Source organism: Periplaneta americana, chromosome 17 (genome assembly GCF_040183065.1).
Source record: "Periplaneta americana isolate PAMFEO1 chromosome 17, P.americana_PAMFEO1_priV1, whole genome shotgun sequence".
NCBI classification, from domain to species: Eukaryota; Metazoa; Arthropoda; class Insecta; order Blattodea; family Blattidae; genus Periplaneta; species Periplaneta americana.
In genome coordinates, this window is record NC_091133.1 from 94,808,172 (window position 1) to 94,829,322 (window position 21,151).

Sequence of the window (21,151 nt, forward strand, 5' to 3'; positions counted from 1 at the left end):
GTAGCGTCTTTAAGTGATACTGACATTTCCCATTGCAACGCTATACACTTTCAATTAACACTTATTAATGATACTCTTGTTAACCTAACTGCAATTTACAGATCTCCAAAATTATGCAAAAATGAATTTCTGAAAAATTTTGAAAGCTTCTTGTCAATATACAAAGATTTAAAAAAAAAAATGTTATTCTGGGTGACAAACATTCAAATTTTAGAAAATAGATTAGATAATTTTGGCCAGTGGCGTAGCGTCAATGTGAGCTAAAAAGCTCAGCTTCCCCAGTTAATAATAATTTCATAATAAACCTGCAGTTTATGAACAAAATTATTTATTAATTTTAATAGAGTTTATATTTATGCGTTAAATATTGTGATGCGGCAGCTCAGGATGATTTGTGATGCAGCAGTAAACATGAAGCCTGCACACATCAGCTTCCAAGCAGACTGGTTTCTTTCACTCATTCTTCTGTGTAACCCACCCCGCAGATTTTCCTTCCCTTTCTAACTAACCTATCCTGCTCGCAAGGCACGGAAGAAGCTAGCTTTTACATTGAAAGTTTCCGAGTTATCCCTTTCGTGAGTTGTGTTCAGTTGAAGGTTAGTGTGCATCGTGGCTGATATAATAAATAATGGGTGAAATAACAGTTCCTGACACCAATTTACTTGAATTTTTAGGACAATTCTATTATCAAGACCGACTTACGAACAAAAGTGCGATTTAAAAGACAAATGACCGTGTCTGTTTGTTAGAGATATGTGTAAACCATGAAATCATATGTTACCATTTGAGGTCATGCCTTATTGGTGTTACTTACGAGGTTCCAACCAATCTTCGGACTGATGACTTGACATTGACTACTATTTATTTTAAGATTATATTTTTGTAATACGTTTTCTCACATGTACACGAAAAACTTGAGTTAGCTTCCCCTGCTCAAAATTTCATGCTACGCCACTGATTTTGGCAACACATATTTAAATATCATGCATGAATATGGATACATGAAATACTTAAATTCCATTACTCGTCCATCATCCAATTCATATCTTGACCATATTTTCCTAAAAACGGGAAATGACTTAAATTTTATACCTGGAGTTTACGCAAGTGCAATAACAGATCATTATGTGACTTTTGCATTATTGTCAGTCAGTAATAAAAGTATTATCAGAGAAGCCACTGAACCTTCGGACAATTATAAGCTAATTATGAACCATAAAAGCCTAATATCTCATATTAATAATATGAATTGGGAATCTATATTCTACAATGAAGACGCAGATTCATGTTTCGATCATTTTTATAAAATACTCTGTAACCTAATTTGTAAATATTCTAATCATGTCCCTCTCAAATTCTCAAGTAAGTACAACAAATTAAACCTTGGATTATCACAGGTATTGTTAAATCAATACGATCTAGGGATAAGTTAGCTAAGCAACTTAAACGTGACCCACAAAACATTGTTTTATTAAATTACTACAGAAAATATAGAAATACTCTCACTAATGTAATAAGAAATCAGAGAATCAAATATTATTCTGAAAAAAATTAACAAAAATAAAAATAACCCAAAGCAATTTTGGCAGACCATAAACGAAGCTACTGATAGTATATTAAAGACATTATAAGTCGAAATGAAATAAAAATTGAAAATAAGGAAACTATCACAAATGAATTTAACGATCATTTTACTAATGTAAGTCATGACATCGTATCTAATATAAAAAAGAAAGTATTTAATACTCATCACTATAAGCTTACTTATAATAAAAGTACATAATCTATGTTTATGTGTCCTGTAAACGAATGTGAAATCATTAATATTGTAAACAGTTTAAAAAATAATGTGGCTCCTGGTATTGATGGTATTACAACAAATACCCTGAAACTTATTATCGAAGCTACTGTATTTCTAAACCACTTCCCTTTATATTTAATTTGTGCATATCTCAAGGTGTATTTCCCTCACCCCTAAAACATGCTGTGGTGATACCAATTCACAAGTATGGTGACAAAAATAATCTTAATAATTACAGACCCATTTCACTATTACCCAGTCTCTCTAAAGTATTTGAAAAATGTATAAAAACACGGTTAATACAATTTTTAGAAAAAAAAAACTACTAAATGATAATCAATTTGGTTTCAGAAAAAATTTGTGCACAGATGATGCTATTATGGCAGTTACTTCAACAATAATTCAACAATTAGATGTAGGAAATATATGTCTAGGAATTTTTCTAGACTTACAAAAAGCTTTCGATACAGTCAATCACAGTATACTTTTGAATAAAATGGATAGATTGGGAATTAATGGAATGGCCTTAAAATTATTTAAATCTTACTTAATCTTAATTAAGTAACAGAACTCAAGCAACTAAAATAAATGATCACCTTAGTGAATCACGTAACATTGATATAGGTGTACCTCAAGGGACGATTTTAGGTCCTGTTTTGTTTTTAATATATATCAACGATTTACTTAAAATTGACATTGAGAAATATTCTGGTACTCTGTATTGTTATGCTGATGATACTGTGGTTATATTTAGCGGTTAGAGTTGGAATGAAACTTATCAAAATTCTAACAGTGGTATTAACATTATTAAAGAATGGCTGGAGGCTCACTTACTTTCTTTGAACGTTTCTAAAACAAAATTAATACCATTTTCATTAACATTACATGGCCTTGAGCAACTAAAAGTAAATAATAATAGAAGTATAACAATACATGATTGTAACATACTTACTTGCTCATGTAACGCTTTGAGTATATCCTCACAAGTTAAATATTTAGGCATTATTATTGACCAACATTTAAATTGAGACAAGCACATCTTCTTCCTGTGTAACAGATTGCGTAAAACAATCCACAAATTTTCCATTCTACGCTCTTATTTACCTGTTTATGTTCTGCGTACTGTGTACTTAGCTCTGTCTCAATCAATAATTCAGTATGGTATTTTAGGTTGGGGAGGAATGGCAAAATGGATTCTCCATCCTTTAAATTTGCTCCAAAAAAGAATTATCAAAATTTGTCTATATAAACCTTTTCATTATCCAACAAAATTAATTTTTCAGGAATTTGGTGTATCAAATCTAGAACAAATTTATAAACAAACATTGCTGATTTACTTCCATAAAAACCACAATAAATATAAATTTGATCCTCACGAATACCATAGAGACAAAACTACAGTTTCTTTCTAAATACTCCCAAATGCCACACAACTGCTGGATTAAAACACAGCAGAATTTTTGTACCCAAAATATACAATGCTTTAATTAGAGCATACCCTGAGCTAAGTACACTTAACACACATAGACTTAAGAAACAATATTTATTACTTAATTGTTTAAGCTAATTGAGTTAACAATTGATACTCTAATATTTATGTACTTTTGTATTTTCTATTTGTATATAAACCCTATTATTACATGCTGTATGTATTTTACCATTTATTAATGTTATTGTGCTCAATGAACTCTCTTAATTTTGTGATATATTTTGTATAACTGATCTGAACTGCGCCCGAGCACGAGCTTCTGCTCTTTCGGGCTGCAATGCCTAATGTAGCTCAAGTGTATTAAATAAATAAATAGGTGGGTGGATAGATAGATAGATAGATAGATAGATAGATAGATAGATAGATAGATAGATAGATAGATAGATAGATAGATAGATAGATAGATAGATAGATAGATAGATAGATAGATAGATAGATAGATAGATAGATAGATAGATAGATAGATAGATAGATAGATAGATAGATAGATAGACAGACAGACAGACAGACAGACAGACAGACAGACAGATAGATAGACATTAGAACACGCTATTTTTAATACTATTTACACTATAATAAAGAATGTGGGCCTACATTGATGAAACGTTATTTATACCATTAATCTTATTTATAGTGTTGTGTAGCCCTACTTTATTTCATAATACTATGGACTATGGCCTACTTTTTTTGTAAATTGTGTACAATAGTGTGAATAAAGTTAGATCAATGGAAGTTTGCATTCTTTATGATAGTGTGCTAGTGAAAATAGTGTATTTTAGTGTACATAGTGCAAAGGGCTGTCAGACATTGGCTACTTTTAAAAACCGATTGTTAGAAAGACTGCTTTTCGTCTATAGAATATGAAGTTTCTTCAAATATTACTTTTGTAGAATATTTATTTTTGATATATCAATTTTTCTTCATTATGTTAGTCATTCCTTCGATCCAAATTGATTATTTAACACTAAATTGTAATTGTTTACCTCTTAAAATTACGTGTAACTAAACACATCTACATTTTGTTCTTACTATTATTACCATTTCCTGTATTGACGTCATTTATATATTATATGTATTTTTATACTGGTTGAGTGGAAGAGAAGGCTTTATGGCCTTACTCTGCCAGTACGAGTAAAAATGCATCAAATAAATAAAAGAACGAATAATTTAAATTGTAAGAAAGGTCATCGTAGTGTGAATATTTATTACTAGAATACATTTTCAACAGTTTCCAAGGTCAAGTTTTGAATCACCAATAGAACGTCAACTGCAGAATAAATAAGGTGCGAATGTTCCCTTATAATACATTGGCGCTCAAAGATAACTGACCGCTACTAATCGATAATGATCGATAATTTGTTCGTGTAAGTGTGGTCTCTTTAGTTGTTACTTCTATGAATAGAGAGCGAAGATAATAGTTAGTGTCACCAAAAGTACATATTTATACTCCACGGTGCAGTGTGAATACATACATACATACGCACGCACGCATACATACATACATACACACATACGCACGCATACATATATACATACATACATACATACATACATACATACATACATACATACATACATACATACATACATACATACATACATACATACATACATACATACATACATACATACATACAAAACTGGCTTCATTTCTACACCGACGGATCCTTGATCTCCAGAGAACAAGGTGCCGGTGCAGGTGTTACGTGCTGTCTCGTCTCACTTTATAGATCTCTTGGATATAGAACAACAAGTTTTGATGGTGAAATCATTGCAATAAGTGAATGTCTCAGGAATCTTCTATGCCACATCAAAAATTTAGGAATGCAGTTATATTGTCAGACTCCAAAGCAGCTATTCTATCAATCGTCTCTAAACACACACCTTCATCTCAAACAGCAGAAATAACTAAAATGCTCTCTCAATTAATATCACTCAATAAAAGAATTGTATTCCAATGGATACCATCCCATTGTGGAATCCTGGGAAACGAGAATGCGGATGCTTTAGCAAAGAAGGGCAGCACTGCTACTTACAGACCTGTTACTAAATCTACGTATTACTCTGTAAAGAGATTTATTAAATATACATACTTAGACTTCAAGAAACAAAATTTGATAACTCAATCCCAAGGGAAAAAATGGAACTCTCTGCATCAAAATCCATAGTTAATTCCCGATTTGCCACGAAAATCGTCTGTAGCTGCATTTAGATTGGCAACAGGCCATGATTGTTTGGCCAAACACCTGCATAGAATTGGAATATATCAGTCCCCTAACTGCCCATTGTGCAACTCAAACCAAGAAATGGATTCGGAACACCTCAAAATCTGTGCTTCAGTGGCTGGTCATGATAATAGCTTTGAAAAATATTGAGTGCAAGAGGTCAAATGACTTTATTGTCAAACGCCTGGCATTAGAAAACAACAACACATACATACATACATACATACATACATACATACATACATACATACATACATACATACATACATACATACATACATACATATATAATATATACATTATAGAATTAAAAATTTCATCACCCTCTAATGATTGTAAAAAGCACTAGATTTAGCGAGAAACTGCCGATACTATCAATTAAGAGAATAAATTATACTTAATCCACATCATTATTTTCCGCAATAGTTTGTAATCCGTCTCCATAATAGGGACATCTATTGAGAACTAGCCGAACTATTTTAAAATTTGTGAATTTATTATGTCTTTGGTTCTGATCTATCTCATAGTAAGTTCGCTTACACCAGGCCTGCACAAACAGCGCTCAACGAGCGCGCGCGCTCATTCGGAGCGGGAGAGGGGTGTTTACCGCTCGCCGAAACGGAGAGGAAGATACGTCAGAATGACATAGACTTGCTATAGGTAGAGGAGAGGGAAACGACCACTCAGTTATCTAGTGGAATGCAGTGTGTAGGCCTATTCTCAGTAACTGTTTCACGTTGCTTACCTACTGCTACAGTACAGTATGGAGGAATCGAAAAGACGGAACATAACTTTTAACATTTAACGATTTACAGCTCGAACTTACTGATCTTCAATGAGAACTAAGGGCTAAATATCGTTTGAATAATACTACTATCCTGGTTGAGTTTTACAAGACTAAACATTAGCAATAGTATCCACGACTACACAGGCTGGCTGTGAAAATGATTGCTATGTTTGGCTCAACATTTATATTTGTGAGCAACTGTTTTCTATAATCAACTTTAATAAAGGCAGACATCGAACATCTGTAACTGATGTTTCATTATGATCAGTAGGCTACTGTTCCTTTCAGCTGCCAACAGCATAAAACCTCGTTTTGATGTACTGATAAATAAAAATATAACAAAATGATATTGTACATTTAAGTAGCTATAGAATTTCTATTACTTCTGTAAAATAAATACTTCTTTATTAATTAATAATAGTCCACATTAATAATAGCGAACACTGAACGGGAATTCATTTTATAAGCACTCGTAATAGTACTTCCTTTTCTGTTTATTTTGTACGAGATCCACCCCTTCTTCCAGTCCACCCTTATACAGAGCGCAGCTAATATCTGCATTCCGTTCATGAGCTGTGAGCCGGCTCGGAGAGCGCAAACCTTGTGCAGGCCTGGCTTACACAATCAGAAAGATCTAGGTCAGATATCCTTGAACGCCGGTGTACTTGTGCCACACGTCATCATAACGTCACACCAATATAGCCTATGAACAACTAATCTTAACTTCGTACGCTCCACTGATTATTATATGTTGCTGTCGGGAAATTAAAGTTATTTCGAGATATCGAAAATTCGAGATAAGGAAGTTCGATTTATGGAAGTATATTAAATGAATGTTTATTTCTCTTAGAATTGTTAACCTTAATATTTACATAGTAAGCACCATGGGTAGTAAGAATAAAGCTTAAGTACTTTCTCAATGTTAAAGGCCCATTCACAATGAAAATTAAACATAACCGTAACATAAACATAGAAGTTTGCGCCCAGGCTACCAAATGGGATCATTCACAATGATTCACATAAGCATTGACATAAACATTACCGTAAGACGTTAACATGAAAGTTTGCAAACTCCAAACTTTCATGTTTATGCTTACGTGATTTGCAAACAGAACACAATCGTGGAGCGCTGAAGTATACGACAGGATATGAGGAAATGGCGTCGTTGTTATGTTTCCATGGTTACCAAGTATGTTTGCTGTTATGTTTATGTTCCCATCGTGAATGACGATATGACTTCTTGATTTTACCGTGACGTTTATATTCTTAAGCTAACGCTTACGTTATGTTTAATTTTCATTGTGAATGAGCCTTTATACTTTTGAGTATGAGCACTTCCTGTGATTATATCTCGTAACCACTAGAACATACTCATATTCGTAAGAATAAAGACATTCTACCTAACGCGAATATACTCATCTCTACAGCCTTCTTGATCGTTTAAAAGTTAGTATGTACTCGTGTCACCTATCCTCTTTGACCACATTGCACCGTGATGCTCAGTTTTTTTTATAGACTTTCACATGCTATCCGCATGCTGTAGTGGTTTGTGTTTTGGTTTTTATGAATAAATAAGTAAATAAATAAATAAACAAACAAATAAGTAAATAAATAAACAAATTAATTAATCAAATAAATTAATTAAATAAACAAATAAATAAGCAAATAAATAAATGAATAAATAAATAAATATGAAAGAGAGAGAGAATAAGATAAGTGATGTTAATAAACAGGAAACAAGAAAATAGTACTGGTAAATCGTCATTACGGGATGTTGGATAAAGATTACAATCCATTTCTAGAATTCCAGTTATGCTAATTCTATTTTTATTATAGAGAGCTATATATATAATTTAAAGTTACAACTAATTGCATTTTGTAATTCAAATTTTATAAAATAAACTGTAATTGTTAATTATGTTTAATAATACAATCTAACCGTATAATTTGATAGCCATTCATACTTTTATAGGTTATGTTTTTGTATGAATAACAAATACGTGTTTAACCTTTTTCACATTCACTTTTGTGAAGCCTTAAAGGCTTCTGAAGTTCACGTCTTTTTCTATATTTTTCCGTGAGGTACTACATCGTTCATAAATTCTGCAAATTTTTTATTTAACTTTAAACTGAACACAAATCAACAAATATTCAGAATTGAGTCTGCTACAAACCATACTCAGAATAACATGAGAACGAACTTATAAATATGAGAATATACTAGCTTTTATTCTTATCAAGCATGAGTATATATTCTGTACAAGATGGATACTTGAGTATATTCTACTATGCTTCCATGTTACGAATATGTAATCAAAAATGATTAGGTACGCAAATGTTTTTATTCTTACTAACAAGAGTATATACTAAAAGAAGTCCAGTATATACTATACACTCATGTTTATTCTTACCACGGCATGACAACACTTTTGATGGTTTCCACGACACATCTCGCAGACTGCTAGATTATGTTCAAGTTTTTGTGTACTTATTATATCTTTTAATAATGATTACTAGACTTCGTTGAATTGCCACACGCAGCATGCAATCAGGTTGCCGATGTACGGTAGTATAGAGGAGGAGAGCGACCTCCCGGTCTCGTAGTATAAGCAATTCATGTTAAGAGTTGTGACCGGTCCAAATAGATAGAGCAGCTACAGCTAATGTATACCTATGTAAACACTTGTTTTTGCATTACTGTGGTTGGAATAGTCAAAGCTTAACATTTGTTCAGTGCAGACAAAAATTCAATCAAACATACTACAATGCTGTTGCTGTTTCAAATAATTGCCCCTGGAATACCCTTACCTCCGCAGCCAGTCTTGACCCTTTGGGAAACGTGGTTGGATGCTGTTAATTATTATGCAGAATATTACGGCAAAATAATGGAGGTAATTGATGCATTGGATAGCACAGACAATTCCGCTGTTGCAGCTGTAAAATCATTGCCTTCTGAACAGCTATTGGAAGATATTCTGTTCATTGATTCTAATTTTAAAATCGTGTCCAAAAGCATCATCCTGTTAGAATCGTCTAAACTACAATTCTCAGAAGCCCTTAATATAGTGGATTAAGTATCACAAACCATTATTCTAAATAACAATTTACTAAATTCAGAAAAAGTGAAATGAAAGTTGAGAAACATTATTGCTAAAAATTCTGCCTATTCACATCATCGTATTATAAATGATGTACCATCAGGTCACGACAAGACATCTGAAGTTGGTATACTAAAAAGTAGTGACTTTCCGTTCTTCAAATATGTAAGACTTATTACATCGTGTGATGTTGAACGTAACATTTTCCCAAAATAAAAACTGTTTAAGTGACCATCGGAGGAGGTTACTTTGCAATCGCTCAAAATGTACGTAACTCTTCACTGCAATGCACATATTCAAGGATGCTGTGAGTATCTTACATTAAATTTTAAGAGTTAATATATCTCACTATAAAATAATTGTGTATTTACATGTTTAGACATTTCCTACTTCAATGATCATTCATTATATTTCTTGAAGGCAGGATACAGGTTTTATTGTAACCGCAGTATACCTCAGTGTTCACATTAAAGGCATACTCCATCCTTTGCACGCCCCGTCTATACCGCTTGCGCAGTAAACCATGCGATTCTCGTGGCAATTCCACGAAGTCTAATGATTACTAACCTGTTCTGTTCAATCCGAATTCTAGTGCATTTCCCAATAATGGTATCGTTTTGGGTCCGGATATCTTCTCTGAATGTTCAGCCATGTGCGCTGTTACTGTTTTCACATATATGTATAATGCTAATAATCCAGCCAGCAAGAAACTTAGTATGAAGCTAATCATCCTGATCTGAAACAATAATAATAATAATAATAATAATAATAATAATAATAATAATAATAACAACAATAATATAATGATAGTGATAATAATAGGCTAATGAGTAATGATTTGTATTTGTGAAATTAGCTTCTTGTTCTTTTTACTGCAGCAGGTGACGAGACTATAATACATTATGCAACGAGCCTATAATGATAGTAATTAAGAAGCGAGTATGGATGTTTATGAAACGACATTGAAAAACGAGATGACAAATTGAATTTATTTGAATATTATTTACAATTAACGCCAATTATTATAGTAACAGAACATAACCTTCTGCGACAGTATTGGATTTCCAGCCTCCGTGACTTTTTGCTAATTCTTTTTCGATTGCATATCCGAGAATAATCGATACTTGCGGTTTTATAACGGTACAAAGCTGAGTTGTCATTGGCTGAACACCTGTAAGCTGAGTTGTCATTGGCTGAACACCTGTACTTTAATGAGTAGGTGTACTTTAATGACATGCATTAAAGGACTGCTACCAGGTATATAATTACTACATTTCGGCATGGTCGAGCATAAAATTAATTAATTGTCTAAACATAATAATTAACACATAATAATGATAATGATATAAAAAATAAAAAATAGTAATATGAAATAATAAAAATGATAATAAAATAATGAATAAAAATAAAAAAAAATAAAAAATAATAATAATAATATAAAATCTCAGTAGTCTGTGATTTAATAAGTTAATTAATGCACAGAGGATTTGCACGTATTGTAGTTGTGCCAAAAATTAATTTTTTTTTAGTTGGTTATTTAACGACTGAGAATAAGGTTCTTAGGAAAATATTTGGGGCTAAGAGGGATGAAGTTACAGGAGAATGGAGAAAGTTGCACAACACAGAACTGCACGCATTGTATTCTTCACCTGACATAGGCTAATTAGGAACATTAAATCCAGACGTTTCAGATGGGCAGGGCATGTAGCACGTATGGGCGAATCCAGAAATGCATATAGAGTGTTAGTTGGGAGACCGGAGGGAAAAAGACCTTAAGGGAGGCCGAGACGTAGATGGGAAGATAATATTAAAATGGATTTGAGGGAGGTAGGATATGAAGGTAGAGACTGGATTAATCTTGCTCAGGATAGGGACCAGTGGCGGGCTTATGTGAGGGCGGCAATGAACCTCCGGGTTCCTTAAAAGCGAGTAAGTACTTAACGACGCTGTATCAACTACTAGGTTATTTAGCGTCGATGAGATTGGTGATAGCGAGATGATATTTGGCGAGATGAGGCCGAGGATTCGCCATAGGTTACCTTGCATTCACATTACGGTTGGGGAAAACCTCGGAAAAAAACTCAACCAGGTAATCAGCCCAAGCGGGGATCGAACCCGCGCCCGAACGCAACTTCAGACCGAGAGGCAAGCACCTTAACTTGTACCAAAAAATATGTAGTCCTATGTATACGTAACTAGTACGAAAGTGTTTTTCCCGCAATCCTTTTGAAATTTCGGACTTGGCTAACGCCAAGACTAAAGTAGGAATTTATACCACAACATGAGGATATCAGGTTAGCTGTGCTAAGAATATTGTTAGTCGCAATTAATAATTCAATATTTTTCCATATTTTCTTCGGTCGTTGATTATCTCGTGAAAAGCAACCCACACTTAGGAATCACCAAGTTAAGCTCTAATCGTTTCCATTGTGTCAGCGTAGCAAGAGTTCAAATAATTTTTCCGGATTGTTGATTCATCCGGAATATTGAAGTTGCAATATTTGCGTAGGAATGCTTGAAACTTTGGCACTCCAAGTTTATACCACGGTATGTTTGCAACAACCACTGTGATGCACAAATCTTTATTAAATTCACTGGTAGAAGACGAAGAAGGTTCCAGCACCACTTATGTAAGAACAACTTACTTTTCCGATGGAGCAAGTTTTTTATTTGTGACATGAAGTTCAGTTTTTATATGCGTTTGTCACAGGCTTTGCACAGCACGATTTTGCCGTCACTAGTACAGGCATCGTGAATTGAAATCCAATCTATTAACTTGGATGCGACTGGCGCCATAACAGCAGACTAGCTAACTGTATCACCTGATGTCAGAATAATCTTCTCAAGAAAACTGAAAGAGCTACTGTTTTCTTTCAGAGCAACTGATTGGAGGTATTTGTAAATGTTATGTTTTATTTAACGAGCTCGCAACTGCAGAGGTTATATCAGCGTCGCTGGATGTGCCGGAATTTTGTCCTGCAGGAGTTCTTTTACATGCCAGTAAATCTACTGACATGAGTCTGTCGCATTTAAGCACACTTAAATGCCATCGACCTGGCCCGGGATCGAACCCGCAACCTTGGGCATAGAAGGCCAGCAGGTGTTTGTATCATACGGCCATACTCACAGGGTAATTTTCATTCTTTCTTTCACCGCGATAGCAGTACAATGACCCACCCTTCGCATTGGTGTTTGTTCCTACTTCACCATTACTTCTTAAAGGTATACACAAAATGTTAGCATGGCAAATAGGTATTCATTTTTTTGACAGAATACCTTATTATTTTCAATTATTAAATTATTGTTATGCATTAGAGACGAAGGGACAAGCTTTATAAACAATTTTAAAACGTATAACTTATGAGTTAAGTCGAGGGAAAATTGGTGAAAACAATGTAGGCCTATATTCTTTCAAAATACGCAATATTCTTCAAAATATGTAATATATGCCAAAATATTTATAATTAGGCTTCGTATTCCAGCTACCTAAAGACTGAAGTTAAATACATATTGGGTATATATATATAGTACGGTGAACACAGATGATGCAACGGATAGGGATATAAACAAACACATCGTCGCTGCGTGTTCGTAGAGTACAGTCAACTCCCGATATTCTGAAGGTATACTAGTAAACACATGCTTGAGTCGTGATGTTCATTTTTGTCGTGATCTTTGCAGTGAATAATAACGTGCATTCGTAAGTTACGGAACTTGAACATATGCGGATGTCACTTGAAATGATTTTATATCGCAAGGAATTCTTTCAATAGCACATGACGTTATTGATGCATGATGTAGTAGGCCTACAAGATATTCCTATTGTGTGATATTTCTTCGTGTTGCATTAGGATATTGCATCTCGATGACCACTGAAAACCCACTAATTTTCTATGTACTTGTCTAGAAATTCCCTAAAATGGAGATTATTTAATTTATTAATTGGGATGTTGGCATTGAACATCATGGTAGGCTACACAAATCCATGCTAAACGTGGAGTTAATATCTTCATAATTTTGAGGTTTTTATGGTACTGGTTCTTTTTTATTACTTTCAACACACTTTCTGTGTCTTTTGGTATTTCAGTGTCTTTCAGTACACTATTTTTGTCACTTTTACGTTTATTTTACACAATTTATATATGCATTATAAATACATGAATTTATTACAATCCTTTTGAAAATTACAGTGCCTCCACTGATAGATCTTGAACGGGAAAAGAATGTAAACAACTCTACGCGGAAGTCGATCATCCCCAATAGAAGTGGAGTGAGGCTCACATCATATTTCCCCTACTTACGGGTTCTGCAGGCCTGCTCTAAGGTGACTCCAATAAAATAGAGCGAATAACAGAATTATTCGGACACTTAATATTCCAAATGTTTATGTGTATGTTACTAAACATGTTTGCAAAAACGCAGAAATTACTCTTGCGGTTACGTCAAATAAATCAATTTGCATAACATGAGCATAAAACGAGCTTGCTAATGAAATGGTATGTTAATATATTTATATACAAATAAACAAATGTACAATTTACTGCGTAACAAAAATATTCGGACAGTCCTGTTGGTCCTATTCTGTACACCCCTGTTGATCTCTTACATTACACGTAAGTGGCGGTACCGAGTTTCAATAAAATGCGAGCCTACTTAGTCTTACTTGTGCTGTCGTTTGAGCAGACGGAACACAAAATGGGGCGTAAAGGTAAGCAAACAACATTTAATCAGAGGCAATTAGTGATATTCCAACACGAAAAAGGGAAAACCATTCGAAACATTGCAGATTTACTTCAGATGAAGAGAATTACAGTGTCTGACATAATTCTCAGATATAAAAACGAGGACAGAATAGAGCTGAGAAAGCAAACAGGTCTCCGAAAAGTCCTCACAGACAGAGAAGAATCTCTTATTATCAGACTGATTAAAAAGGACCCTCGTATAAGTGCCCCGAAGTTAGCTTCTGAAATTGAATCTGCTACGGGTAAAAAAGTGCCTGCCCAAACAATTAAGAGGGCAATACATAAACGGGCTACAACGGAAGAATAGCACAAAAGAAGCCTTATGTTTGTGAAAGGAACAGACGTAAACGACTTCAGTTTGCTAAGGAATATGAAAATAAAGGCGAAGATTGATGGGAAAAGGCTCTTTTTTCTGATGAGAGCAAATTCAATGTTTTTGGCAGCGATGGTAGACAAATGGTCTGGAGAATGCCTAAGGAAGGAAATGAAAATCAAGAATTTGAGACCTACTGTTAAACACGGTGGAGGAAATATGATGATATGGGGGTGCATGTCAGCTTCTGGGGTTGGTGAATTGGTGTTCATCGAGGATATCATGAAGAAGGAAGACTACCTACACCTCCTGCAACATAATTTAGTGAAAAGTGCAGAAAAGCTTGGGATTGAAAAGGAGTTTATGTTTTACCAGGACAACGATCCCAAGCATAACTCCCATATTGTACAAGAATATCTGCTCTACAAATGCCCTAAAGTGCTTCATTCGCCTCCACAATCGCCAGATTTGAACCCTATTGAATATTTATGAGAAGAACTTGACAGAAGGGTTCGATCAAGGCCTATTTCTTCTAAAGAAGAGCTGAAAGCAAGACTTCAAGAAGAATGGGTGAAAATTCCTATAGACATAACAAAAATATTAGTACATAGCATGCCATGCCGTCTGAAAGAGGTTATTAAACAGAAGGGTGGTCCTACAAGTTACACTCTTAGACAAAAAATATGACCGGGCTCCAGATTCTATGTCCGATTCGGAAGACTTCGGGTGCATTCGCCAGAGCATGATACACACGCGGACGAATTTCTTCTGTCGTAAATGTTTCCAACACTCCACTGCCACCACTATATGATGATTATATAATATGCTTCTTAAAGAATCATCGTCTCTCTCGAATAGCGTAGTCGGTAGCATTGTGGTATTGTACCCGAAAGGTTTCCAGTTCGAATCTCAGTCTGTACTTTGTTTTTTCATTCTCATTTTTTACTTCTTGTATACTGATTATAACCAGTATTGTGAAATATTTAACAAAGAATATTTACAAAGGGCAAGTTAGATACATAATGGCAATCCTTTCCCTTGCATCTTGTATTTAAAGAGACTAAACGAAATCTTCTCGGATAGAAATAAACAAAAAATAAACCTTAAGTAAAAGAAATCCTTCTCGGATAGGAATAAACAAACATCATCCTTTTCTTTGTATTAAACAAAATAAAGAAATATATTTCGGAGACCAATAAACAAAAATCAAAATAGACAAAAAATTCAATACCGGGTATGTAATCCCTCCGCATCCATAACCGCCTGCATCCTACGGGGTACACGACCTTTAATCGCCTACACAAGAAGCTAGACTGTTACCATGGAGCTATTACAAAGCATATGATATGTAACGGCACTATTTACGAGTGTAGCCAATATCTGGAACACATTGGTTTTGTCTTTAACATTATTCATCTCGTTTTTGCAATACTATTAATATTATGATGAAGATGATGATGATGATGATTATTATTATTATTATTATTATTATTATTATTATTATTATTATTATTACAGCTACTACTACCGGGGGTAAAAGGCGGTCAGAGCGTGGTGCCGACCACACACCTCATTCTAGTGCCGAGGTCATGGAAAGCATGTGGCTCTACCTCCATGCCCCCCAAGTGCCTTCATGGCATATTACGGGGATACCTTTACCTTTTACCTTTTACTACTACTACAAATTATAGTAACTGATCAATACTCCTTATGGAGAAGGGAGAAGATCCAAGAACTGAGCATCTATTTTAATTCAAGGGTAATTAGGAAAAAGTCTCCGATATTACTGAATGTTTTTGTTTAATTTTTCAACTAATCCAAACTCCTGTGCACGTTAATAAATGTATCATTTGTTTCTAGCTAGAAAAAGGATAAAACTAAACACACACATATATATATATATATATATATATATATATATATATACTTATATGAAGGCAGATACGAACCCGGGTTTTCTGCGTGTGAAGTCAGAGTTTTACTACGGAGCTATGACACATACACAGTTCAAACCGTTGTTTGCCGATATAAGAGTATGTTCTTGGATCTCGCTGGTTTCGTCCTTACTACTCTGATTTTAGTCTTGTGTATCAGGCGCACAGCCGAACGGAACTTAGACAAATTTACGCTTCAAGAGTCCGGTCATTTTTTTTGTCTAAAAGTGTACTAATAATAACGAGCTAGAATAGTATTCTTTGTTTTCAAAAAGTGTCCGAATATTTTTGTTAGTATTAGAAATCAAATGTTTTACTTTATGTTTTAATAAATAGAAGAAAATTAAGTTAATTGGAATTGTTGTGTTGAAATGGGACACTTTTAGGGGAAAAATAAGAAAAGCTTATTTTTATATATTAATATGTAAATATATGTTATTGAAATGTTAGTTGACGGATGTCCGAATATTTTCGTTACTCACTGTATATCCAGATCGAACCTGAAGTTATGATGTTGGGAAGTGTGTGTGCTCTTCTTGTTAATAACGTAAATCGCATTTTCTATGTATTTTTATCCTTACCTCTGTTTTTCAATTTTTCTTTATGTCTATTTCTTCCTCCTCTCCGTTGCTTCTAAGAATAGTTGTTTACATGTGTTGGAGCGTGTATCAGCGTAGACGTGCTTGTCCAGTTCGGCAACGAATACAGACTGTAAAGCTACAATGTATCAACTTGTTGCTGTGTCGGTTAAACAGGAATATAACTCGTAAGATAAGTAGTCGAGGTCGCAATAGCAGTCAAGGTTGCTTGAGATTTTTCGGAGGCTTTCTTATTGTAAGATGAATAGGAGCAAACCACACAGCAAATCCTGGGACTCATCTTTGACTATTATATCGTTGTCACTAGGGAGAGGATTCATATGCACTAAAAACGGCAAAATATGCATGCACGTATGTAATTAATAACCAGGATATGCACTAAACATAACAAAATATGCACTTTTAAATAACGAAATTCATTTTATTTGAATCAATATTGATGTCAGCCTGGTTGGCGCAGTTGGTATAGCGCTGGCCTTCTATTCCCGAGGTTGCGTGTTCGATCCCGGGCCAGGTCGATGGCATTTAAGTGTGCTTAAATGCGACAGGCGCATGTCAGTAGATTTACTGGCATATACAAGAACTCCTGCGGGACAAAATTCCGGCACACCGGCGACGCTCATATGACCTCGGCAGTTGCGAGCGTCGTTAAATAAAACGTAACATTTTTTTAAAACTATTTTATTATTATTATTAGGTTATTTTACGACGCTTTATCAACATCTCAGGCTATACCACTGCACACATCATCTCTTTATTCTTCATCTTTCACTGTTGCTACTTCTCGTCACTGGAATTCTCTGCCGCCTGAAGTCAAGGGCTGCCGAACTTTAATTTCCTTTAAATGTAAATTAGAAAAATATCTTATGATGAGTTGCCAGACCTAACGCGTTGCAAATATTTAATAGAATGTGTTCCACTGTATTTATTTATTTTTTTTGTTTCTTATTTTTATTATCTAAGGCTGGTATTCATAGTCGACACTTTCGATTAAAGTGTCCTTTGGAAGACGCAAAGTATCACTTTTCCGTTGCACAGTCGACACTTTGGTGCAAAGGAACTCTTTGGATGAAAGTGTAGTTCCGACCACACTTTGAGCCGAAAGTGACACTTTGTAGAAAAATGGCGGACGTCTTGGAAGTTGTCGATTATTAGAACGTGCGGAAGAGATGGCACAATGTGGACAGTGTACAAAAGCGCTACATTACAAATAGGCCTAAAGACAATCCCATGGAATTTTATAATGATATAGAATTAAAAAAAAACGGTTCCAATCTGATAAAGAAACTTATTGAGATTGCTTATATTTTCGATGACTGGTTGACAAAAACGAATAATAGAGGTTTGCCAGTGCCTCCAATAATACAGTTATTGACTGCATTAAAATTCTATGCTACAGATATGTACCATACATTAATATATATAATATTATAGTTAAGATATTTCTGTAGTAACATTCGTATATTTATAACCTCAATTCGATGAAGTGATATGTAGGTAGATATGCCTATATAAGTTATTTTTTATTACTGAACGAATTTTTTAACTTAAATAATATTAAACTAACTTCAATCTAATGTAGGCATAACTATCTTAAATTAGCATTGAGAGACCTCACGTGCCTGCCTTCTAAGCAGATTCCATAATTATATTGGGTTTAAAATGATTTTGATTTTTGTTGACTACCTGTACTTTTAGATAAGATTTATCTTGATGTTGATATAATCATTACTGTTTTGATACCGGTAATATATATTTTCACGCCGGTAAACAATACATCTACTGTCTCTAGTTCATGTGCAGTCATAACCTCACCATGAAAAGAGATCTCATACTATTAGGCCTATTTTGTTATGCATTGTAGAAACATTTGGCATTCAAAATATTCCTGAAGAGCAGGCAATAATGGAAACGAGAGAGAGAAAATAGTAATAATAATAATAATAATCATAATAATAATAATACCAGTAGTAATGTGTTTATTTCATTCTTTTTTTACTTCTATTCACTATTCACGAAAAAGACAAAAATGAAAATAAAGGAAATAACACGATATATCAATGAAGGAGATACGTATAAAACCTAACTTAACGATATATATATATATATATATATATATATATATATATATACACACACACAAAACTTAACCTACTCAATCCAACTTAACCTAACTATATAAACTAATAGAAACTATGTACAAAATCTAACTGAACTATATAAATCAGTGGAACGGATACATACAAAATTAAACTTAGCGACATAAATCACTGAAAAAGATATGTACAGAACCTAATCTAACTATATAAATTAATGGATCAGCTATGTACTATACAAAACCTAACCTAATTTCACCAGCAGTATCACTATTTAATAAAATGTCATAGGTATATCTGAACTGACTGAAATAATCTAAACTATCGTCAACAAAAACTAGAAACTGAAATAAAACAACTTTAAATATATATTTTCTTTCTCGCGCGATCAATTAGGCTCCCAATTCAAATCACAAGCATTGTAATTTGTAGGTTATACGCCATTAATTTGTTATTGTTTGTTCACTTGTTTTGAAAGGCATTGTGGGACTTCTGTTACCAACCAAATTGTAACTCTACACTTTGCTGGCGTAAAGTGACACTTTGTGAAGTGCACTTCTTCAATCGTCTATGAATACCACTAATATGAAAGAGCCACTTTCGTCAAAAGTGTCACTTTGCAAAGTGGTGGTATAAAGTGTCGACTATGAATACCAGCCTAAATCGTGTTTATTTATCACTTAACGCCAATATGTATCCCACTGTGTTGTTGTTTTTTTTTATTAATCTATTTTATGAACAGTCTAATTCGAATAAGGATATAGTTACTGAAAGAATTTACTCGCAGCAACAACGAATAAACTTTCCTGCTATTAGAAAAATTAATAATTAATTAAGTAAGAATGGTAGACATATTTAAAAAATAAGATTTATTAGTGTCGAAGTTTTAATAAATAAAATTTAAAATAATACTGTTATGAATTTATTAAGTAATAACGGCGTAAATTATTATAGCTGATAAAAAGTGATAAAAAGATTAAGACGGTATAAATTGGTAAATATTATTCTTTAAATTTGATAGGATGGTACTAAGTTATAAATTTATTAGAAACATAATAGCAATGAATGTAAATGAGTGCATGCGATTGAATTGATTAAAGTGGAATTTATGTTATCATGTAATTAGATTGACAAATAATGTGTTTAAACAAGTAAGCTGACAGCTGTATTGAGGTTACGTCGAGGATTTTGCTGACAAGCGTAAGCACGAGGTTAGACACTGCCCTACATATACACATAGAATGTACTGATTCAGCTATTCTGTTTGTTCTCATATTGTCGGCATCTGCTACCCTCTATGCGATATTTATTACATGAAATAATTAAGTATTGTGTAAACGAGGAACTGAAATTTAAATATAAATATGACTGTGGTAAAAGATAATTAGATGAATATAGCAGCAGGGACGATTTATATACACTTGTTAAAAAAAAAAAAAAATGAGAATTTCAAACTTAGCATGTAAACTAGTTTTGAATGTGTAAAATAAATGCGATAGGATGAAAACTTGCACTAAAACCAGAAGTAAGTGTAAGTTAAACAAACACAAGTTGAATAATTATATGATAGAAAATTTGTTATTAAATTGTGTAAATATTGTGTATGATCATTATTTGTGAATGTATCAGTTTTAAGATTAAGTTTATAATAATAATAATAATAATAATAATAATAATAATAATAATAATAATAATAATGATTTATTTTAGCTGGCAGAGTTAAGGCCGTAAGGCCTTCTCTTCCACACAACCAGCAAAAAGTGTATATACATATGCATGAACTTACAAAGAATTCAACAAATTGATTTAGATGAGAGTTACATGTATACAAGAGTTATTTACGAATTAAACAACAAAGTACTATGAACTATTAATTAAACACTGAAATAAACTGGGTAGCAGAATTAAACTAAAATACATAGAATGTTAATATATTTAAAATTATATTAGATAATAGAAAGAGATTATTATGAGACAATTTTGAAAATGCAGCACAATCAGGATGATGTCTAAAGAAAAAAAGCAACAGTGTAGTCAGTAATATTTTAAATCAGTATGATTGGAGTG

General features: G+C 33.5%; 1 protein-coding gene across 2 annotated transcripts in view; it reads right to left on the reverse strand.

The window, feature by feature from the left end:
* Positions 1–21,151, reverse strand: part of LOC138692579 (cytochrome P450 4C1-like) — a 107,592-nt gene that overhangs the window by 50,135 nt on the left and 36,306 nt on the right. Inside the window, exons 1-2 of one of the 2 annotated variants that reach the window (XM_069815575.1) lie at positions 16,971–17,126; positions 9,968–10,136 (exon numbers count right to left, since the gene is read on the reverse strand). In XM_069815575.1, coding sequence (XP_069671676.1) covers positions 9,968–10,130 — 163 coding nt within the window. In that variant the 5' untranslated portion in view covers positions 10,131–10,136; positions 16,971–17,126. Of the gene's footprint in view, positions 1–9,967; positions 10,137–16,970; positions 17,127–21,151 lie in introns of those variants that run through there. The other variant, XM_069815576.1, reaches the window with a different exon arrangement.